Raw genomic sequence first — 24,713 nt, forward strand, 5'->3', positions numbered from 1 at the left:
CTTACTGAGTCGTAAAGAAACATTAACCGCTACGTTTCCTTTTATTAATTCAACGTTCTTCACTAGCATCAACCTTCATTAACGCCCCAGTTGTCCAAGGGAAGAAATGATGAAGTCGTCTGAAAAACAACGGTTAAAACCACCTGCAGCTGGTTTAAAAACCCACTTCCTGCATTCCCGTCACCTACAGATATGCAGCTATAAAACAGCTGATTAAGCTCACATCTGGACCATTCGGCCTCCAGCTCAGCCAGTCTGTCTGAGAGCCCAGTGATCCCTCCTAACCAGTCGTTTAAAACCGGTCGCACATCAGGACGTCTCAGTAAACCTCCTATCATGATTCAATCTGCGGTTTCCATCCACTTCCCAATCCTCTGTGGTCGGGTTAGGCCCTAAAATAGGTTATTTCATTTATTAACACACATATTTAAAATAATATTGTAAGAAAATATTTTGATGGAGAGTTTTTTATAATGCGCTGAAGGTCAGTCTACACTGAGAAGACTTCTGTATGAATTCAGGTCAGACGCTGATCAATGCAAGTTATTGTGCCAAAAAAAAAAAAGATACATTTGCTCTTTCTATTCTGACTGTTTATTTTATATCTGCTTCACTGGGAAGAGAAAAAACTCTAATCATAACCTCTGCAATCAACATTAGAGCCTCCTATTTAATCATCATTTTGATTTGTCAGTTTGTTCTGCAGCACATTTTGCGCAAAAAAGATCAAATGTCTTGATTCAGGGACTCAACTCTTCTGCCTCAGAAGCTCCCATTTCTTTGCTGACTTGTCTTATAATTGGTCAGGGTTGTTGTTTTTTTCTTGATATTGTTTACCACTGGAGATATTCTGAGGTCCAGCTGAGTCCACTCCTCCATGGGTCAGGGCTGTTTCACTAACCAAGAGAAGAAGAGAGTGCCTGCTTGTTATTAGGTCATAATGTAATGGCTGTTTTATGATCTAACAGGATCTGAGGCTCTCACAGGTCTGCTTTCATCCACCTTTCACTTTGAGGTTTGGTTTGTAATTTATGTGTGCCGTTCCGCTCGAGGGAACCGCTCCAAGTTATATTTGTACAAACACGGAGTCACAGTTTGTCTGTTTTTGCTGCCAGGTTTTTTTTTTTTTTCTCAGAGACCAAAGTCTGACTCAGTCTCCTTCACGACCAAACAGCGAATAATATGTGATTTAATATTAGCCTGCTGTTCAATATAAGAGGAGAAAATAATGACCTGAGGTTTTAGATCAGGGAATCAATCCAGGGTGCTGGTCGTTTTTGCTCCTGTTTTCATTCTTTGATCGATTTAATAATCTAATTTGCATATCTGTTCATACATTTGGGACCCGGGCTGTAGGAGAGCTTTTTAACCAAGACAAAAAAAGTTGTGATTAAATGTGTTTGGAACAAAAAAATTACCTTTTATGAAATGATTTATGAATTTGAATTCATTGCCTGAATCCACACTACATAAAACAAACTGTACCAAAAACACAGATATCAGAGGCGCACACAGTGAACGAGGTGAATAAGTGATTGAAGCGGCGTGTGACTAAAATTCAGGCAATTATTTTAGTGCAACAGTTTCAGAGACAAAAAAAATATTATTTTAAAAATTATATTTACGAGGAAGCAGCAGCTGTGGCGCCGCTGAGGGAATTAGGAACCCTCAAAGTAGTTCTCGCTACTGCCTCAATACAGTGACTCCAGAATCACTGGTACTTTTAGTAAAGTCGGCATTAAAACGTTGCTAAATGTCGTTGCAATTTGCTTTTTAAAGAAAATTGCTAGAGGGATCTGAAAAGTCGTTAAATTTAGCAACTAAATGGGCAACACAAGACTGTCCTCTCTAGTTTTATTTCCCTCCTGAGAGCAGAGCAACATGTGATAGCTGCTAGCAGCTTTGCAGCCAGACAGGAAGGAGCAGGCAGTGTTGGATTTTATAAATAAAGTAAATGTTATGACTTTTAAATTCACTTGAAACTCAGATTATTGTTAGTATAGGTGCACAGATATAGGATATGCATTATATATGGTATATATATAGCTCAAATTGTTAGAATATATATATATATATATATATATATATATATATATATATATATATATATATATATATATTCTGAAAGTATGGCTTATTTTATTCTTTAGCATGGTGCTTTTGGAGGTGCTTATTTGAGTTTGTGGTGTTGAATTTACCAACCTTATCACCCCCTCACAACTTGGGCATTGCAGACGCTGCTTGTTGCTGTCGGACTTGTTGGCGTATCAAGTTTGAAATGTTTCCAGTAGCAGACTTGGCTCGGTCCGGCACTTGCTCCATGTTGCTCTGTGTTTTCTCTTCGCTAGATGCAAACATAGAATAGAAGTGACTAGATCGCTCTAACTGCATTGCTGTGTATAATATTAATAAAAAAAAGAAATGACTGGATTGCAATCATCCGATATCCGATCCAGCTAATTAGTTAATATCGGAGCCGATATCCGATCCAGGTATGAGATCGGTGCATCTCTTATCAATTACATGTAGCAGAAACCCTGCTGGAGGTTCGTACTCATCTTAGGGGTGTTTTGTACCCGCTTTGAGATCAGATTTAAACTCTTTTTTTTTTTTTTTTTTTTTTTTTTTATAACTATATGAATGAATGTGGTTTTGTGACTTCATTGACTGTCATCTGCCAGTAGAAGGATGCTCACATTTATTTGGGTCAGATTTGGGATCCTAAACTCTGTTTTTAGCCCAAATTGAGACACAGAATTACAGTAAATGGAAATATGATGAAATATGAATACCTTTTGAAAATAAATATACATTTGAACGCACAAAGGTTTGTTCTATGGCTATGGTTTGATTTTAAGATCCGTAAAGGAAGTGGATTGAGAGGAAAATAGGAATGTGGGTGAAGTGACCTTGAGCTTGAATCACATTTTCTAAATTTTTTTGAAGTCTCCGTCTGTCTGTGAGGTCTGCGGGGGACTTTATTGCTTTTAAAGCTCTTCTAAAGGCTCCTCTTTTTAAACTGGCTCTTTTAAACTCACAGAGTATGACCATTAGGCCTCTTCTTGTTTCTTTAGTGCCTTTTTTATTATTTTATTTTACATTTTATTTGCTGTTTTTGCCGCGTTTTTGGTCTGTGAAGCGCTTCATGAATAAATGATGATGGTGATCACATTTTAAAGAGAAACTATCTGAGAGCCGATTGGACACCTGGAGTAAACTGGGGAACCTCTGAGGAAAGATAATTTAGCCCTTCCTCCAGTCAAGTTTCACTCCCTAAACAACTAAAATTGTGTTGAATTAAAGATTACAACAGTTTAGGGCTCTTTTTTTTTGTTGGTTAGACACAAGCCACTTGATCCACTTGATCCTCTGTCATTGGGTGATATTTCATAGCAGATTAAACTTGTAACTAGACGACAGGAAAGCCCTGCTGTGTGTTCAGTGAGGAGGAGAGGGACGCTGCCCCCTCTGTCCAGGAAGGGTACCGCGGTTTTCCCACAGGCCCCGGGCTCGGAGCCAACCTTGCAATGGCTCTGCTAATGACTGTCGCACCAGGGCCAAATGTCTCACAGTGAGGCTGGAGGAAACTGGCAGGAGTCGGACCGCTTGATCTCAGCAGAGCTCCAAACCCAGAATGAATCTAAGCGGCGCGTTTTCAGCTTCGGGCCAGTGGTCATCGTCAGTGTGTAAGCCACGCGCCTCTAAAGCCCAACTTCTCCCTCAGAGATATTTCACCCATTCTACCTCTTTCCAAACTTTCTCATTTTCAACCAGGACTTTAAGCTGCTGGACTTCAGACCGTCTTACGCTCAGAAGCTCAGGGAAAAACTTCACCGGGCATGGCCCTGCTCCTTCCGTGGCTTTAGACCAGGAGCCCTGAGCACCTCAGCGCACAGAGATTAGGCATCTAGGGGTGAGGCTCCCTCCTCACTAAGCCACCTGGCTACCTGCCCAGGTCTGCAGCGCCGAGGAACCCACGAGCTGAAGTGAGCACTTTTCGTTTCGAGCCTCTCCACTTAGCACAGAGCCAAGGACAAACGGCGCGTGGCTGTGTGTGCGTGACGGTGTGTGTGTGTGTGTCTGCACGCAGCGCTGCGAGGAGGCTGGCGGAGCACGAACGCTGAAAACATTCCTGTGCAGTAAGTGGGGTCTGGGGATCACAGGCGAAGGTGGTCCATCCTTTACCACAGCCACGGACATCTGAGGAAATAAAAGCATCGCTAATTTATTACAGTATAAAAAGTGAAAACCCAACACTATATGATATAGCTGCAGTTATTTCTGTTCATTCCAGTGATTTCGTCTTACAGGTAAGTATTTCAGCGGTTCTTTCTTACATGTAAGATGACCCAAAGCTCAGTTTCTCAGAGAATTAGACTGTTAGTCAGAACCATTCATAGTTTTAATAGGGCTTATAAACATAGAAATGTCATGTTATGGCCTACACTGCAAAAACGGATCTAAAAATAAGTAAAATGTTCTTAAAATTAGTGTTTCTGTCCTAGATTTGAGCAGGTAAATAAGATTATCTGCCAATGGAATGAGTATTTTGACCCCTAAAATAAGATAATTAGACATCCTGCACTTGAAATAAGATGATGGAGATGAATTATTCTGATTTTAAGTGCAAAAATCTTATTCTATTGGCAGATCATCTTATTTACCTGCTCAAATCAAGGAAAAATACATTCATTTTAAGAACATTATACTTATTTTTAGTTCGTTTTTGCAGTGTACAAAGTCATGAGGAAGACTGCAGACTTGACAAATGACCCCTTTTTCATGCACTATTTCTAGTTTGTTCACAATAGGGCTGTGTGGTATGTTTAGAGATATAAGTCTTTCATAGCAGTCGATAATTATCCAGTAATGTTTAGTTTAGCTATTTGAAACAAGGACCAGGGGAAAAAGGCAGAATTTAAACTTTAATCCTAACCCTATTTAAATGTGACTTTTAACCTTTAAAATAGGTCAGCTCCCCTAGAGTTTGAGTCTAAATCCTTTGCTCTGCCTACAGCCCCCAGAATACCAAGTGGTTCTGGATCAGAGTTCAGTGAATTATTGAACATTTTATACTAAGTATTCTATATTGATTTAATGCCCAGCACTGGTCCACAACATGCATTATCTATTACATTTCTGACCATCTTCTTTACGTTTTTATCTTCTTTTTTATACCTCTACTATTTTATGGTTAGTTTTCTTTTTCTTTTGCAATTCTGCTTGGTATACATACAAAATTATGCTTTCTGCAACTTTCCAGAGCCAATGCAGCGAAAACCCCTCCAGATACATATTTAGTGCAAATCTGGATTAGAATAAAGATAAATCCAAGTCTAAGTAGGCCGTTATTGACTCCCTCAACAAGGAGGGTAAGCCCCAAAAGAGCATAGCTGAAAAAGCCGGCTGGTGACGCATTTTGTATTAAAGTACATTGTTTGAAAGTTGAGTGGAAGGAAAAAGTCTTGTTGACCGGAGCAAAAGCGACGGGTGTAACCGCAGATAAGAGAGGATTGTGAGACGAAGCTCATTCACAAACTTTGGACCACCTTCAAGATCCTCTGCACACAGACAGATCCAGGACGTCTACTAACTTCCTAGTCTGGGCTGTGGAGAAAACCTCTTTTAGATGAAGGTAAATTTTGAATTTGATCAGGAAATCAGGGTCCCAGAATCCATGCTGTTTTAGGTCTTTTGTGAAGATTCAGTCAGTGAGGATCTGACATTTGTTCCCGTTTGTTTGCTATGCTAAAAAAAAAACACAGTCAGCTCCGCCGTCGTCCAGGAAAATTTGGAGCCCTTCATGGTTCCTCCTGCTGACACGCTTTACAGAGACGCTGATTTCACTTCCCGGTGTTTTTCAGAATGCGGCCCTGTGTTAATTTGGAGGTGCTCGTGATTAGCCTAGTTATTTAAAAGTCTGTGCACCAGACTTGTGTAATTAAAAGCTGTGAAATCAGCTGCAGGCAGAAGAAGCACCGTGGACGGCTGACGGCGTGACTTTGCTCTCTCGCCGGAGATGAAAGAGCCCTGACAGTTGTGGAAAGGGCCATGGGGCAGAAGCTGTCGTCGCTCATGAGGCGGCGGCTGTCGTCGCCCCTCAGATAGGCGGCTCCGCCAGAGAGCCAAACGGCGTGCCAGAGTTAGCACGGAGCTGCTAATTCCTCCAACCACGTTCTACTGAACAGTCCAGGGTGCTCACAATGTGTTCCAGTATCAGGATTATTATCAGGCAGACGTTCAAAAAATGCCTCGTCAAATTCACGTCACAGTTTCATTGAAGGAAATCACAGGAAAGCTGGATTTCCATCTCACTACGAGGCTCCTGCGTTATGTTGGTCTGCTTCTGGAGCTCAGAGTGAGCGGAGAGCTTAATGGTTTCTGGCATAAAGCACCGGGAATCTGCCCTAACAAACAATGCTGCATACGCTGCTGGCCATGCAGCGGCCCCTCCCTTTTACTAATGTAAAATAAAAGCCTTAAAAGAAGTTAACGTTTTGATGTGGTGTAGCTGAAGCCTTTAGAGAAATCCGACCTCTTATTGGAGTTTATTTATTAAGTTGGTGAAATTCCCATGTTAAGAAGTAATTATTTCCTCCCCTGCTGTTAAAACTTCTTCAACCCAAACAGCCCTTAGTCTGTTGCAACATTTCACAAGGTTGGATGATGCAGGGGAGAGATTCTCACCACTCCTTATCGCAGAATCTCTCTAGATCAGTGCTGGCCAACCAGTTCAGCAACAACAGCCACAAAAACATCCAGCAATGCTGAAAAAAGCCGCACAACATGTCCACACATTTCTTTCTTTCTTTTTTTTGTCCTTTTGTGTCCTGTCTGGCAATGCAGCATTAAGAATTGTTGTCTCACTGCAAAAACGGAACTTGAAATAAGTAAAATGTTCTTAAAATGATTCTATTTGCCCTTGATTTCAGCAGGTAAATAAGATAATTTGCCAATGGAATAAGATGTTTGCACTTAAAATAGGAACTACTCATCTCCATCATCTTATATCAAGTGCAGGATGTCTAATTATCTTATTTTAGGGGTCAAAATACTCATTCCATTGGCAGATTATCTTATTCACCTGCACAAATCAAGGACAAATTCACTAACTTTAAGAACATTTTACTTATTTTTAGATCTGTGTTTGCAGATCTAAAAAACAGATCTAAATAAAAATAAATAAATAAATAAATTTCCCCCAAAAATGCAACTTATACACCAGTGCGACTTATATATGTTTTTTCCTTCTTTCTTATGCATTTTATGGCTGGTGCGACTTGTACTCCGGAGCGACTTATAGTCCGGAAAATACGGTAATTCACAAACTGGGTGACCATCTTTTAAAGCCCGTTTTTAAATTCTGGATCTAAACTGATTTCCAAATCCCTTCCCTACAGAAAATCTGACTAATCTGTTTAATTGAAATTATCACATTTTCATAGCGCATGTTAAAAACAAAAATTCACAACATTACATTTTTGGCAGTTATTTCCTTTTTTATAAATTGTTTTGGCCCTTGAATACTTTTGACATGGCAATATCAGCCCAGGTGCTGAACAGTTTGAACCCGCCTGCCTTATAACGTCATCCTGAACAGTTTTAAACATTTTAATTACTCCTTAACCGATGACCTGAAAATAAGCCAAACAATGTCCTCGGGTTCACAGGGAGCATTGTGACTATTGTCATTCATTAGAAACCATTCTTACTGTGACCGGAATAGTTTCTCAATCTGGCTAAACTAGTTTTAAAACAGATGGGTAGATCTCGGTAGACGAGTAGCGGAGGCTTCACATATTTGTTTTATTTTCTTTCTCAGCGTGGCGTGGAGTGGGTGGGGTTTAGGTGTATGAGCACTGAGCCAACAAACAAAAAGGAGTTGTGTGATGCAGGTTTCTGGCGTAACTGTGCTTCCTCCTAGTCGATCTGTCGAATAATAATGTTGCAACAAAGATGGCTGAACATCCAACGTGTGTAAAGCGTCCTCATTGGATAAAGAAGTGGAATACAGGCGGAAGTTGGTATTTAAATAAAAAAAAAGAAAAACAGTGAGAGGGAGGACAGTTGATGAGAGAATGAGGGCCATATGCATTGGTGAGCCGCAATGACCATTTAACATAGAAAGTACTCCTGGGTCAATGTGAGCTTCTGAGCTTTCTGTGTCTCTGCTCTGTCTTCTCTAACATAGAAAGTACTCCTGGGTCAATGTGAGCTTCTGTGCTTTCTGTGTCTCTGCTCTGTCTTCTCTAAGCCCCAGTGGGTGGAGGCAGATGAGCGTTCACACTGAGCCTGGTTCTGGTTCTGCTGCAGGTTCTCCTCCCTGTTAAAGGGGAGTTTTCCTCTCCACAGTCGCTTCATGCATGCTCAGTATGAGGGATTGCTGCAAAGCCATCAACAATGCAGACGACTGTCCACTGTGGCTCTACGCTCTTTCAGGAGGAGTGAATGCTGCTTGGAGAGACTTGATGCAACCTGCTGGGTTTCCTTAGAGAGGAAACTTTCTCACCAACCTGGAGGATTTGATGGAGTCTGACTTTGGAAAGAACCTTGAGATGACGTGTTTCATGAATTGGTGCCACATAACTAAAATTGAATCGCATTGAATTGATATTTGGGTTGAATATTTTCTATTTAATGTCCTGGACGCTGCCTTTTCCGTCAGGTGTGAGCATCTACTGCGGCGTCACTTTGTCCAACAGGAAAACGCTCCTTTTATGACATTAATGTTGCTCCCACTGATATAGAGATGAGGATAAATTAGCAAATATATCGCCCAGCTCTTACATAATAGCCTTTTATTGGAAGAGAAGATTAACAATCATTATTCCTACTGTTGCAAAGAAGTAAACATGTTGACTTTTACACTTTTGTTTGTGGTGGTTATTGATTTTGATACTGAGATTTAACCAAAAGTATAAAATAAAACCTGCTAATTATAGAAGAAGTACTTTTGTCCTAGTTGGACTTTCTGCCTATCAGACACGTTGCCTTCAGCTCACCAACCATTAAAACGACGATGTGTTCCATTTTTTGGGGGGGTAGGAAATTGGTAAAACCAGCCTTGTAATTCAGGAGAAAGGGATGTTTTCTTTCAGCCATCTGAGTTTAAGTGCCCAGCAATGCCTTACTGTCTGTTCTAGGTGTGGGCAATATAGACCTTAAATTTTATCATGATATATTGTTGTACTATTGTAATAACGATAAAAGTGATGATAAAAGGCTATTTCCAGCTTCAGTTTCTTTTTAGGTAACTTCTTGTTTTTGGCCTAATGTCAAATACTGTCCTTAAAAACCACATTTAATCATGTAGCATATATTAAGACAAAATTCAAAATGTGTTCCATCGGGACGCCTGTTAAAAGAAGAAATGTTTTTTTTTTTTTTTTTTTTTTTTGTTTTTTTTTACCACTGAACAGCCCACAGTAACTGCCTTTTAATTAGGTTTTTGACTATTGACATTTATTGATGCTCTCAGGGAACCAACGGTGGAGAATATGGCAAAAAATAACAATCACTGACAATCCTGGCAGTTTTTGTTGGTTTTCAGAAATTGCTATTTCGAATTTATGTTTGTAAAGATAAACCCAAGTTCTTATTATGATAAAAAAAAATTCACGATAACAATAAAATGACAAGATAAAGGCCCAGCCCTGCTATATCCCATGGTTTCTCTGGCAGTTTCTCATCAAAAGAACCCAGAAACAGCACAAGAGTCATTGGACTGAATTTATATCATGATATTTTGTGATTTATTTTTTTTATAGTGATAGCAATAAACGTGATGTAAAAACTATTTACTACTCTTTTCGGTGTCTCTAGGTAACTTCAAGGCCATGTCAACATGTCACAGTAACCATACCCCCCCCCCCCTCCCGAAAATAAAAAGCAAGTACTTAAACACACATTTTAAAAAAGAGTCCTTCAAGATGCTGTTACATAAAGTCGTGATGGTTTTTTTTTTTGCCAAAACTCTGGACGGTAATAGTGACTCTGAATGTATTGATCCTCTCAGGGAATAAACAGTGGAGAAAATAACTATAATACAGTGAATGCCCACCACTATTATCAAGGACAGCTTTTGATGCACAACGTGGATCGAAAGTGATTCAGAGTTTTTTTTCTTTTCCCTTTCTTTACTAAAAATGTATGTATTAAGTCATTATTCCAGCTACATAAAAGTATTTATCATTATTTACTAGTCAAAGTGTTGAGTTAACATGTTTTCTGTTTGGCAGAAAATATAATTTTTTTTTTGTTTCCATTTCCTTTTTTTCCTTTTTAGTTCCTTGTAAGCAAAATAATAGAAAAGCATAAAATGCAATGTAATAAAACCCAGCAGATTACAGTGTTGGAATTAAAAGACCCCATGGGGTCCATTGTGAGGCGAGTAAAAAAAAAAAAATGTTGACAATTTGTGCTTTGTTGAAGTGATGACTTGTATTTTTATTCAGTTTGGTCACGTTTAACCAGATTATTAGTTATACCACAGATCCTGTGTTATCACAGGTGACTTAAAATGAGAAACAAAGGTTTAAAATGTTTAATCCCAGTTACCGCTGCAGTAGGCCGGTTATTTGAAGCTTATTATTCTAAAACACCTTTTGGATGAATGGGTCATAGTGCCTAAGCGGGATGCCTATATGACGTACCCTGACGGCAGCAGCATTGATCTACGTTTGGGTTTCTTACCGAAGCATCAGAAAAAGCTGCTAAAACCGAGCACATCCACAGACTCGTGTCAGTTCAGGGTGCAACATTTTCCCCCACTGGGATCAATGTGCAAAGCACTGCAGCATCCTCGCTCTTAGCACCTCTCCGTCCTCTCTCCTTAAATCCCCACATTACCGTGTCTGAGTTCACACACGAGCAGCCTGAGTGACGGTGACATTTATGGGCTTTTTTTTTTTTTTTTTTTTTTAGACCCAGACTGTAACCCTGTCCGTTCCCTCGAGGCTGGGCTTTTTTCGAACAGCACTCCTGCAGAGTTGAAAGTATCCAGCTGTGCGGCTCTGCCTCTAAAGCTACGCCCGCTGTCGATAAGTCAGATTGACTGAGCTGCAGAATAAACCGCGCATACGGCTCAGCCCACACCATGGAGGCTTTTCCCCCCCTGCTCCCTTTACAACAGGAGACTTGTTAAATGTATTAATAGCTGCTGGCTTTGGAACAACTTAACCACCAGTTGGACTTTTTTTATATATAAAAAATAAAATATGCCAAAGTCTTAAAGTGCTCTCAGAATGAACACAGTCCGCCGGGGCCTGGGACTGACATGACCCTAAGCTGATCCTTTCTGGCCTGCATTAACATTCACTGAGCAGAGAGAGGTGTTAATATTAAGTGGAAGAGATCCTGTGTGTTTTTTCCTGTTCTAAAGAGGGCCAGTCAGTGAGACTGAGTCATTTCTGCTCTTATTCAGCCTTCTCTCCTCTCCTCCTCTCCTGTGCCGTCTCCCTGGCTCTAATCAGGTGGCCATTGCATATGGATTTACTGCCCTCTATGCCCCCAGGAGGGAGATTTGATCCCCCCCCCCCCGCACTGTCTAATCTTTGCCTCTCCTACCCTGTTTCTGCTTTTCTAATTCTGCTTTTACTTCTCCTGCAGTCTCAGAGATGTGCAGTTCCCTTTTTTCCTGAAGATGGTCCACCTCAGTTCCTCGAAGCACATATTTATTCATTGGTTTTCAAATATATTCCTCCAAACATGTTCTCTCTCTCTACTCGTCTCCTTTGGGGGCACAACTGATATTCCAACATAAGGTGCAGAGCCTTACAAACGCATCCATACCGCTCGGAGCTCGGCTGGTTTTATCACCGTAAAACAACAAGCATCTGTGTGTTTTTGCTGGAATTGTACTGTGCGATAAAGCCGAGGTAAAAGAGGAACGAGAACGGTTCGCGGTGTTCAAAATGTTCTAAAAACAGAAGTAATGAAGGTCTGAAAATGTTTCGTTCATCCAGTTGTTTCTGCTATTGCGATGACAGATCTCTCTTGTGAGGGTGACCTGACCAAGATGGCAGCGACGGCATAAAACAGATCGCAGATTCCCATCAAGAGCTGCAGAGCTAATAAACCAAGAGTTATATTATATGGAGGAACTGCAAGTTTTTAGCTAACTTTTTAGAATTAAACCCTTTTTAATCCCATTTTACTGTGATATTACTAAATACGCTGCAAAAATGGATCTAAAAATAAGTAAAATGTTCTTAAAGTTTGTGTATTTGTCAGGTAAATCAGATTATCTGCCAGTGGAATGAGTATTTTGACCCCTAAAATAAGATAATTAGACATCCTGGACTTGAAATAAGATGAGGGAGATGAGTTGTTTCTATTTTAAGTGCAAAATCATCTTATTAACGTGCTCAAATCAAGGACAAATGCACCTATTTTAAGAACATTTTACATATTTTTAGTTCCGTTTTTGCAGAGTAAAAACCAAATAAGGCAAAGCGCAAACCTAGACCCAGAACGAGTTGAAATCTTCGTCTGTTTCGTATTTAGCAAAATATATAACGTATTTGTAAAAATTAGCCATAATGCATTTCTTGTTTTACATGTTGTCCCAATAAGACAGACAGAAGTGTTTGTCAGATGAGAAAATGTGTAAGAAGTTTAAACAGTGTGAATACTTTTTTAAGGACCATCTGAACCCAGAGCGTTCTCAAACAAAAATGTTTATTTTTTGTTGCGTGGAGACGTTTTTCAGAAAAAAGTGGTTCTAACTCGTTGCTTTGTGTTTGGCAGCCACTCCCACTCTCCCGGCTCCATGGCCGCAGCGGTGCGCAGCAGCGAGTGGTCATGCGGGCGCTGCACCTTCCTGAATGCGGGCGCGTCGCCTCGCTGCTCCATCTGCGAGGCACCGCGCCAGAAACCCGACCTCAACCAGATCCTGCGGCTGAGCAGCACCGAGGAGCACCGCTGGACCTGTCCGCGCTGCACGCTCAATAACCCGCAGGGATCCGGCGCCTGTACCGTCTGTGGCTTCGGCCCGTCTTCTGCCACCAACACGCCCCCCGCCACGGCCGTAGCCGTCACTGCCAATGGCCTCCCGTCTGCTCCAGAAGAGCCCTCAGCGCCCCCGGTCACCCCCACGGTACTGCTTGAGCCCAACGGACAGCATCCCGGTAAGGAGGAAGGGCTGCGCCAGTCCGAGAGCAACGGGGAAGTGAGCGGCCACGACGAGCAGAACCCGGGCTGGGCTTGTACGCGCTGTACCCTCCATAACACCCCTGTGGCGCTGTCCTGTTCCGCCTGCGGTGGTCCCCGGAAGCTCTCCTTGCCTAAAATCCCCCCAGAGGCACTCGTGGTACCGGAGGTGCGCACGCCTGTCCTCGGGTTTCCCGTCCACGCCACCCCGTCGGCGCCGCTGCTCATCGACCTCACAGACGAGTCCAACACCACCACTCCCTGCGATCCTCAAGAATCTCCCCAGGTTGCTTCACAGGGCCTCGCCGCGCCTTACCCGACGTTCCCCTCCCTCCAGAACAACCCGGTGCCCCGCAGCCGCAGAGAGGTCCCCCCGCCGGGTCGCCCTCAGAGCCAAGGAACCAACAGTCCCAGCCCCACGTCCCCGTCAACGGCCACCGTGCCCCCCCAGCCGGCCCCGCGGCTGGCCAAGCCCAAACACGCACAGCCCCAGGAACCTCTGTACCCGAGCAAGCGCCTCAGCATCCTGGAAGAGGAGGAGCACCACCCCCTCACCCCCCACGCCGCCAACCCCACCTGGAAGTGCCCCAGCTGCTCTCTGCCCAATGCTGTCGGCTTAGCAAAGTGCGAGGGCTGCAGATCGTCGAGGGGCGGCGCGGACCTCATCGACCTGGTGGGCTGTGAAACGGTGCGGTTTACTCCAGCCAGCCCATCCAGCCCAGACTTCAGCACCTGGGCTTGCTCCAAGTGCACCCTGCGCAACCCCACAGGCGCACCCAAGTGCTCCGCGTGTGGTTCCTCCAAACTGCACGGCTTTCAGGAGCAGCAGTCCCCCCTGCCCCGATGTTGTACGCAGTGCGGCCTCCCGTCCGGCTCTGGCTCTGCTTCGTGCTCCTGTCCGCCTTCCTCCACCCCATCGGGTCACAAAGCGCGAAAACAGGCCCGGGTGTTCCCGTCCTCGGCGGCCGTCGCTTCCTCCAACCCCTCTGGCCTCCAGGACAAAGCGGGACAGTGGAGCTGCCCCGCGTGCACGCTCCTCAACGACGTGAAGGCCAAGTACTGCGCGGCCTGCCACACAGCGCAGCAGTACCTCACCCTGCGCAAGGTGGTGAAGCCGCTGAAGAGGAGGGAGAGCATGCACGTGGAGGCCCGCCGGCGGAACGACGAGGGCGAAGCCAAGGAGCTTTGGGAGAACATCGTCAGCTTCTGCAGGGAGGTAAGAGCATTTCTTGTCTAGGCAACGGCAAGGCAAATTTATTTATATAGCACAATTCAGTACAGATACAATGCATGATTAAAATATAGGAATAAAAGCAAGTAGGGATAGAATGTAGAAACAAAAAAAGAACATTTAAAAACAGTAAAACAGTTTAACTTGAACGTTCAAAGGCAATTTTAAACAAATGTGTTTTTAATCTCGATTTAAAGGAACTCAGGCTTTCTGCACTTTTACAGTTTTCTGGAAGTTTGTTCCAGAGAAGTGGAGCATAGGAACTAAATGCTGCTACCTTTCTAGGTATGAGACGGTTTGTTATTCCACAGCCAGAGAACCTGCACTGGTCAATAAAACCTTACTTATGAAATCATATCATATTACTGTGAATACCTGCAGAGAATTGCAGTGCAGATAAGATTTGCCTTTGTTTGCATAAATCCCATTATTTATCTCATTATCTCTGCGATCATATGCCTTAATATTGGCAGGCTAATTTAGAAAACACTGTTAAAAAAAAACAACAGCTGGTGTTTTTTTGGACAGTCTTTGCATTTCCAACCAGAGCGGCTTGAAGCCTGATCGGTTAAAAGCAGCTGGTGACGTTAAAATAGTGGACAGCATTCATTAAGATTGGACAATATTAGACAATCTTGCAGTAGCAATAATATTTGTATATTTTGCGATGGCGAAATCAGTTGCGATATTATCCTATTTCCCTCCTTCCTCTCTTTCTCACCTGTGCTGCCGTCACTCTGAGACCTTTAGCGTTTGAATCGAGCTCTCAAAGATTTAACCAGCATGTTAAATGCACGTTTATAACAGGAGGAATATATCAGCCAACAGCTATTGCACAGGGATCTGCAATATGAGTTTTCAATGTGCCTTTAATGTTTTGCCTTGAATCAGATGTTCTAAAACTAAATCAAGAGTTTCAGAAGAGGCGCTCCTGCTTGAAACGCTGCGTCGTCTCTTTAAACCGGCCTCCAGCTCTGGATGAAGTCCATTCAGTAGCTAGTTGCTGCTTCTCCCTCATTTCTCGTCAGTAAGTGTGAACGTCCTGCAGAGGACGGAAAAGTGTGGAAGTTTGCAGCTGCAGACCGATCCTGTCCCGTCGTCTAAAAGGTGTATCCATCCGTACATCCATTTACCCATTTGTCCGTCTCAATTCTCATCAATCCGTGCATCTGTCGGTTTGTCCAGCATCATGCCATCGATTAGTTTGTCCATCCATGCGTTGGGTCCGCATCCTTTCAGCCAACCATTACCATTCTCCCAAAGATGCAAACAGCTTTTTCTCTTACATTCAGCTAAAAAAGCAAATGAGAACTCTATCATTTTATGTCTACTAAAGCGTTATTATTAAGATTTTACCATGGAAAATGTGTCTGGACTCTTTGAGTGGTGCATACATGGAGAAACCTCTCGATGCGTTTTAAAGTCCTGCGACTGTCTTTGGCGGATTGTAGAAGCTACGATTTAACGAACTGCACCCATAAACTTGTTATGGTTCTGTTGCATTTTCCCTTTGTTCTCAGATCCAGGATAGATAAGCCATGGCTGCTGCTCGGGATCGAATGACAGCTCAGAGGAACTCAAACCTCCAGTTTCAGTTTAGCTCCATTAACCACAGTCGCTCCGTTACCGGCTTCTGTTTTTCTGCTCGGCCTAAACGGCAAATTTTCCTCCAGAAATCGAAACCAATTATATGTAGGTTGATTTTTTTTTTTTTTTTTAACTGAATTTGGCAGAAATACTTAAAGGATAACTGAAGGTGCATTAAAGTACAAAATGCCTTTAAAAAAAACACGATAAAGCTCTAGGTGCTACTAAGATGTGAATGTTGAATATGAAAATGAAAAGGAACTGTTCATCCCTCTCGGCATAAAAGTTTTTTCAAAACCTTTTTCTAAACCGTCTAATATGTTGCTGAAGAAAACACGTTAAACGCCAGGATTGTTTTGGAAGTAGAGTTTGACGCAAACGCACACAGAAAAGAAGAAGAAAAAAAGATGTTTAAGAAATCCAAAAACGACAATTTCATGAAAATTGACGATTAAAGTTGTGGATTTTCTTTTTAATAGCAATTATCTCCAAATTACGGAGCCCTCTAGGGGACATGTTTTTTTTTTTGTTTTTTTTTTTTTTTTGCGTTCCCTCGCAAAGTGCATGTTTCCGAAAAGTGCATGCCTGCCGAGATATGAATCCTCTGTCGTGGGAACGCGCCTTGCTCTGTACAACTGAATATCGACGAGGAAAACGGATTAAAATTTGACCAACGCAGTTACTTGTTCTTAAAATAATGATACCAAAACGTTTTAATATACCTCTTGTATTGCGAGGTAAAAAATAAATAAATTCCCCATGTGCCCTAGAGGGCTCCTTACAAAATAGTCGAATCAGCTCCCAAAATACCTTTTTATTTACACATTTCTATTGGGTTTAGTTTTTTTTACTGGTGCTTTAGGACATAAAGTGAAATAATCAGATTTAGGTTGGACGTTTAAACTCTTCATTCTCATGTGTTCTGTTGCTGCTCAGCTGCTGCGGCTCAGAGTGAACTCTAGAATCACTAACTTGTCAGAAATGTTGAACAACGTCCCCAACACGCTCTTCCTGAAACCTTTGACTCCTGTTTACGGGAAGCAAAGTAAAGATTACGCCTCTTCAGGTGGACTTTGACTCCCTGAGCGGTTCTCTTTCATTTAATCATTTCATTTTTCATTCTGCTGTGGTTCTGGTGCTGAGCCCACTGTCTGCCGTTCTAATTTCAGGGAAATGCTAATAGCTTCTATGATTGCCTCCGTTTCCACCGGCTTCATTAGCCACGTTTATACTATCAGCGACTGAAAGCTGAATGAGCTGCACTCTCTTTGCCGGATTATTATTATTTTTTTATTTCCCCAGGTTCTTTCAGTTCTGATGAATTAATGTCAAATATTTCTGTCACATTTTCCCTGCCTTTGTCTCTATGTAACAGCATTTCTCTCTTTGAGGGGGAGAAACTAAGTATGTGTCATTTAAATCGACAACACCAGCCAGAAGTTTATGTCCACACATAATTAGCTTGAATGTTCCATCAATTTGAGGCTATTAATAATGGATCATTACATTATTATACATATTATAGGGATTATATAACAAAGAACCTGCATGGATTCTTGTGCACGTGTTTGAATTTATTACAAATAGTCTCTAAATCCACACAATGTCAGAATTAGGCTATTTTTTTATATTTAGTCATATTTTTTTTTTCTTCCTGTTATTAGATTAGATTTAACTTTATTGTCATTACACAGGTACAGGTACAAGGCAACGAAATGCAGTTTAGGTCTAACCAGAAGTGCAATAGCAGCAAGTGCAGGATAAACAGTGGTTCCATAAGTACAGGACATGGGTTATTACTGAATAAATATAGAGATGGATACTATTATAAATAGAATTTTACTGATAGATTTGTCCTATGAATATAATATATCATAATAATATATCATCCTGTTATGATGAGTAGACCTCCATTTAAATCGGTTCATTTAAATTCAGTCTCACTCTCACAAACACCTACAGGTGCTTGGATTCAGGTATTTACAGATTCACTTCTATACAGAACACCTCTATTATTATCTTTGGCTGTCACTTAATACTTTTAATATTAAATAATACTGTATATTCCCCCATTCTGAGCAAAAAGATGAGAATAGTTTAATAGTTACATTGAATAATATTCCAAAAAAGTAAAAACAAAGCAACTGGACTTGTTTTCTCAATTCAAAAAGTCTGGAGTAATGTGGAGTACCAATACCATTGCCTAAAAAAGGCCTTGTAATGGCTTAGATAACATGCAAATTCAACAGAAACAGGTCCACCCCTTAGTAATTGGCGGTCGTTAAATACATTAAACCAGCAGATTGAACCGAAACTGGTCCACTCCTCTGTAACGAGGAGTCGTTAGGGTTGTCGCCTCATATGGGCGATCAAAACATCGTTCTTTTAAGCCAGGCCTTTAACAACCCTAGCGACTCCTCGTTAGAGGAGTGGCCTGTTTTGGTTGAATTTGCATGTTATCTAAGCCATTGCAAGGCCTTTGTTAGGCAATGGTATAAAGCTTGTTACTCCACATTACTCCAGACTTTTTGAATTGAGAAAGCTTCCTGGAGAGGAAGTGAAACATCTTCAACTATGAAAAACAAGTCCAGTTGCTTTGTTTGTTTTTTACTTTTTTTGGAACGACCATGACCTGGATGACTGAGAATCTTCACCAGCATTGAATAATATTTACATTGAAATAAGATATTTGAATATGATGTATAAAATCAAAAACTGTTGAATCATAAAAAAATAAAAACATGTTTTTTTCCCCCCCCGGATCCACCTTTAGTGTTCACAGATCAAAAAGACTCTCTGGTCCGTTGATTAGTTATCCGGCGTCTGATCAGGGCGAACCACTGCAGCAGCTGTTTGCAGACACAAAGGTGCCCCCCCCCCCCCCCTCGCACCTACGGGCCAGGATGTGACCGCCTTTGTGTTCCTGCTCTGAGCGGCGGTGTGCCCAGCAGAACCTTTGATGAGCCTCTGTCAGGTTGTCATGGATATGTACTGGAGGCTCGCGCTGCTGAAGCTAATGAGACAAATCTGATTAAACGGCAGGACGCCTTAGATTCAGGTAGCAGCTGCAGGCTCGCTGGATTTGGTCGGATGACGGCGTATGTGGGGCCGGCGTTGCTCCGATCGTCCCATGTTTACAATGATGCATGAAGTGAGCGTTAGAGTGCATTATTAATGGCTTCTTTGAAAGTCACAGGGCACGGCTCTGTGAGCGTGGGAGGGAGCTTGACTCGGTAGGAAGGAAGGAATATCACAGATTCTCCTCTCTCTGCCTAATTTCAGTCTTTTCTCTTCTGAACTCACACTTTAACTCTCTTCAGCTCTGCTTCTCTGGGCTCTTCAAAGGGATTTCTCATCTTTTATCCCTTCATCTTCCATCATATCAGTCCCTATATACTCACGTGTGTCCCCCCACCCTTTTTTTCTGCTAATATCTCAGAATATTGTACTCGCTACCCCCCCCTCCACTCCCTATATACCCACTGCTCTCATTTCTCCAGTCTAGGCAACGCTGTGTGTTTTCTACGCTGTGTGCGCGCTAAGGTGAACTTGGGGCAAAGCCTATATTTAGCGGCAGAACAAGACAGGAGAGGAAGTGATCTTCTTCCCAGTAGTAAACCTAATCGCTAACAGCATAATTTAATGCAACTCTTTCTTTTTTCTTTTTTTTTTTTATGGACGCAATGCCTCGCTAGAGTAAACTACTTTACATCAAAATCACAAAGCTAAATGTAGAAAACGGGGCTTTTATGTGACACAATGTTGCTCAGACCATTTGTTTTTTACAAAATCCATCGTCTGTAGGTTTTTATTTCCCTTTAATGTTCATTTTTAACCAGTTGTCTTGAGACGGAAACCTCTATGGCTTCTCTGTGAAGGCCCAGAGTATTATTTTTCAGAGAAAATTCAACATCTTGGACAACTCTGGAGAAGCTGCAGAGGTCCACTGCGAGCACTAGAGAGAACAGTTAGACGGGTTTTTGGCTTATAAGCAAAATCTCCTTAAACACTAAAACTACGGTGGTGGCAGCATCATGCTGTGGGCTGTTTCTTCTGCAGGGTCGGGGGGCATGGGTGGAGCTAAATACAGGACAGTCCTGGATGGAAAACCACCCAGCAGGGTAACAATCCTATAGCCAGATGAAAGCATGTGTTAAAAGGGCCTAGTCAAAGTCCAGACCTAAATAAAAAAAAGAGAATATGTAGCTACCCACTCTCCTTCAACTCCGACTACGCTTAAATTTTGCAAACGCGTCAGATTTCAGCGTGTAAATGTGTGCAGCTGGTAGAGACGCTCCCATAGGACTGCAGCCTGTTCTGCTTAGCTTCACAAATACGCGCCACTCTGTGTTGGTCTGTCACATGAAATCCACTAAAATTACACAGAAATCTGTGTTTGAAAAGTTAAAGGGAGATGAACACAGGTGTCAACAGTATTCACATCTATTACACAAGTAGAGGTTTAGATATCAGGGTTTACAAATACAAGTATCAACGCAAACCTTTTACTCAAGTAAAAGTATAAAAGTACCAGCTATAAAACTACTAAAATATTAACAAAGAAGTAATTTAAGTGCAATACTGAGCATCAACATGGACTTCATAGAGCAGGAAATTATGTCTGGTTGCCTTTTAAATATTGGTGCAAAAAGTCAAACTTCAGAAACATATTATCAATAACCTTTTAATTGATATTATTGGATTATAGATGAACAACAAATTTAATGAGGGCAACAGACGCAAGATAACACAACTGTACATGAAAATGAGTTCATTACCCTCTTATAGAAATTATCCTTGTATGGTTGTCTGCATGCAGTAGACAGTTTTGACTAAATGAATTATTAATCCTTGCTGTTAATCAGGAAGAACAATGACAAATAATGCTAAAAATGCTACGTTCGTCTACGTTTAGTTCTTAAGTTTTTGTTGGGGTGTTTGACAAACAACTTTGTGCACTGCTGCCTCCACCCACAAACAAAATCCCTCTGTGCCGGGAGCGCTGTTTATCTGAATATTCATTTATTTATTATTGACAAGCCAGAACGAAAAACGAGCTGAGATAAAATAAAAGTAATGAGACTATTTTCAAAGTGTAAAGAGTAGAAAGTACAGATAATTGCTTGAAAATGTAAAAAGTAGAAGTAAAAAGTAGGCTAAAGTAAGGTAACAAAGTATTTGTACTTAGTTACTCGACGACACCTTTGGATATGAATACATGAAACATGTCCCCGGTCCTCCTAATCCATGTGACTGAGGGCACCAACATTAAAATATGCAGAGAAAAGCTCAGCAGAGGAAGTTTAATACCGATAAATCTCTCAGTTGGGCCTTTTTTTTTTTTTACGAGAGGCGCTGGCAGTGCATCTACGGCTCTACGGCGGCGGCCTCGGTCTGCATGATTGCTTTTCTGGCCTTATTGGATCAAACAGATGGTGGCGTTGTTGTTGTAATGTAAGTGCAGGCTGTTGTGGGGTCTAGCTGTATTACATCAAACAGTAAAGCCCAGCAGTGTAAGAAATGTTCTCTTTTCACTCCAGTGCCATTAATTTTTTTTTTTCTTTTCTTTTGGTTCTTGGATTTCGACTTTCTTTGATTTGATTTTTTTTTTTTCTTTTAAGAGAGGGTTAGTGCTTGATGCCAGAGGGTGTCGGCTCTCACTCTGTGCCTCGAAAGTAAACACTACTTTCAGCTCCACTTGTAGATTGTAAAATATGTCAAAGCTTTTACTTTATTTTCTCCAGCCATCAACAGAAGTATGCTCCTTTTTTTTTTGTTTTAACCTCCCTATACTCGAAGTTTGCTGTGTGGTGGCAGCTCTGAGCGAGCGGCTGCAGCGACACGTCTCCACGGTTTGTGTTTGTGCCAGCTGTGAAATCCAAGCCTGTAGTTCTTTGTCTGCACGTTTAAGATATCAGCGAGTAGCATGTAGATATTTGGTTGCGAGCTCGATGCCTGCCAGCTCGGTGCCAGCTCGCTGGGAGACGAAGGGAAAGCTGCAGGTTTCGGCAGCGCAGCTTTGAGTCGGCTGATTCCAGCCGTGGGGTTTTACATGCTGGCACGTGCCCAGGCGTTGAATCAGAGACGGCGACCGTGTTTACTCAGCGGAGACGCTCATCCATGCTAATAGATGTCACAGCCTGACGCGCACATAAACGAAAACTAATTGCTGGTTTGTGTAATTTCTTTTTCTTTATTTTTTCTCTTATAGTTGCTCTAGTTAAAATTTCAGACGGGCTGCCTGGCACCTGATCTTCGCTCTCTACTGCTAGAGACAATCTACACCGGCCTCATAAATCCACATAATTAAAGTCCTGCACAGGGGTCAAATTTAAGTCTGTGAACTCCACATTCTGTAAGCCACGTGGAGACCCTGGGACGGTCGAGGTGGAGCGGATGCGTTCAAGTGACTCCGTCTGGGAGCTGGTGCTGCATCGAGGCTGCAGAATAGGATTGTGGGGGATGGTTACCAATCAATTCGCTTCACTCTGAGCCTCCAGTTGTGCCTTGCAACACAACAGGCGAAGCTCATTCCTTACACAAAGATGGGGAAATTGAAAATGGTTGGTTCTGTGCCTCTCTGCGGTCTATTCACGAGGGTTTCAGATGAGCAGATAGCGTGTCGCATTGGATGTCTTTAAATGTGAACTCGTCCATGTAGGGCCTGTGTGCGGCAGAGAGGCAGCGAGCATTAAGCAGAAGCATCAAATGTTTTAACGAGGCAACACTTTGCATGTTTGACTCTTATTTATCCAGGCCCAGATAAGATGCCAAGTCCAAGCACCGTGCACATGAATTTTATCTGCATAAATAGAGAGAACAGCATAAACAAACCCAAACGCATGAGAAAGGTGCATATCCACGATTTTTTTTACATTCCAGTATCTGTGGAGCTTTGCACACAGGAGGAAACATTAATTCTCTCATTGATTCGCCACTATTTAGGTTTGCAAATGGAGATAAATATGCCCTACATCTGTAATTCTTACATAGACGTCATATAATTGGAGCTGGAGATGCTCCTACATGACGTAGAAGCTCATAAAACCAAACACTAGATATACGCTATGTTCAAAATCTGTCCTCTTAATTTTAGTCATGAAAATGTGGTGTTAAAGAGTCACGTTTATCTAGATTATCATAGTTTCGATCAAATGTGTTCAAAAATATGCAAAAATTATTCTTATTATAGCTGTAAGGTAATTAACTAATTGTGAAGCCTTCAGCATAAATTATATTAGGATCAGTGGTGGCTGTAATAATAGCTGTTCTTGACAAATTTGACAAATGCCCTTTATTAAAAGAAGTCACAGAGAAATTATAGTCTGAATGCAAACATGTAATGCATCCAGAGTGAAAAGAATGAAAATAGAAGATACTGTAAACTGTTTCATTATCTTGGAATGGAAGATTTGGAAGCTTAGAGCATGTAATATTTATCCGTAAGGCTTTTATTGTGAAGGTTTCCTGGCAGTTCTGTATTGGTTCATCTGTTGCACTGATGTGGAATTAGAAACTTTTCAAAATGATTTCATATCCTACTTTGGCAGTTCTGTTAGGGTTAAGCAGACACTGCTGGTTAGACAGAAGTTAAACAGAAAAACCAGAACTTTCTGAAGAATGCAAACCTTTGGGTTAAAGTTATCTCCCTTACCCTGTGCCAGAGGACCACTCCTGTTGTTTCCTTCTCTGTGCAGTAAAATCAAAACCATCTTTAAAAGCCTATATTTCATAGCGTTAAAGTCATACTTATACTTGCATTTAACACTGGGTGCTTTTCAGGGGTTAAAATATCCCTGTTTAACCAAGCATTTGAGACGCTGCATTCAGAACCTGGACTTATGATTCCAGTTTTATCACTTCCAGGTTAAAATGTCATGTAAGAAAATGCATTAAAAATGACTCCAAACTGGTAAATATTTATTGTCTATTTGATATAATACCCCTTTTACATGATACAAACACTCATAATGTAGAAGTTTGCCAATGAAAGGTGAGGCTGAGGGACTTTTCACACGTAATCAGTGTCTGAAATTAACTTCCTGATTCACCAGACAATTTGGCCGATAGACGTAAAAATCAACCAGCCAAGCATATTTTTTTACCGGCCAAAGTAATTCTGACTCATCTTGCTAAATATCTCCACATAATCCCGCTACGTAATTAGCCTGAGTTAAATGCTAGTTGTTAGCAAACGGACACAACGTAGTTGCTGTCGTTCTTGCGTCACATGTGCGAGTGTTTGTGAGCGTTTGTTGTCATACGAGCTGAAAGCAGAGGAACATAAAGAAGCATCCATCCAGATAATAACTGAAAAACATGATTTATTTGGTACAAACATTTACTCGCCATGTGGCAGCTAGCTAGTCCTCTGAAATTTACTCGTATTTGGCGGCTGGCGAGTGTTAATTTCGGACCCGGTTTGTAATTATTCACTGGTGTAAGTGACTTTAAACGGAGGCTTTGAAGGATTGGTGGAATGCTCTGTTTAACCAGCAAAATACCTTAAGTCCCTGTCCTGGTCAACTAACAAGTATGGAGGTTGTTATTATTAGGACCCTGAAATAAATTTAGTCACCAAGAAGCCGCCCTTCCTGCATGGTGCCAGTCTGCTCCCAGTCAGCCGTCTCCTCTGAATGAAGGAATCCTGCGTTGAACTTGAACCAGGCCACTGCACCACACTATTTATAGTGTCAAGTACAGCCTGTAAATTTAAATAAAATGCTTTCCGTCAACGCAAACATAT

General features: G+C 41.7%; 1 protein-coding gene across 2 annotated transcripts in view; it reads left to right on the forward strand.

Annotated features, from left to right (window-relative positions):
* The window catches only part of capn15 (calpain 15), a 59,076-nt gene that overhangs the window by 16,753 nt on the left and 17,610 nt on the right, over positions 1 to 24,713 (forward strand). For both annotated transcript variants that reach the window (XM_036141707.1, XM_021316811.2), the window contains exon 2: positions 12,748 to 14,365. In XM_036141707.1, the coding sequence (XP_035997600.1) occupies positions 12,770 to 14,365 (1,596 nt within the window). In that variant the 5' untranslated portion in view covers positions 12,748 to 12,769. The remainder of the gene's footprint in view (positions 1 to 12,747; positions 14,366 to 24,713) is intronic.

This window comes from Fundulus heteroclitus, chromosome 10, assembly GCF_011125445.2.
Source record: "Fundulus heteroclitus isolate FHET01 chromosome 10, MU-UCD_Fhet_4.1, whole genome shotgun sequence".
Lineage (NCBI taxonomy): Eukaryota > Metazoa > Chordata > Actinopteri > Cyprinodontiformes > Fundulidae > Fundulus > Fundulus heteroclitus.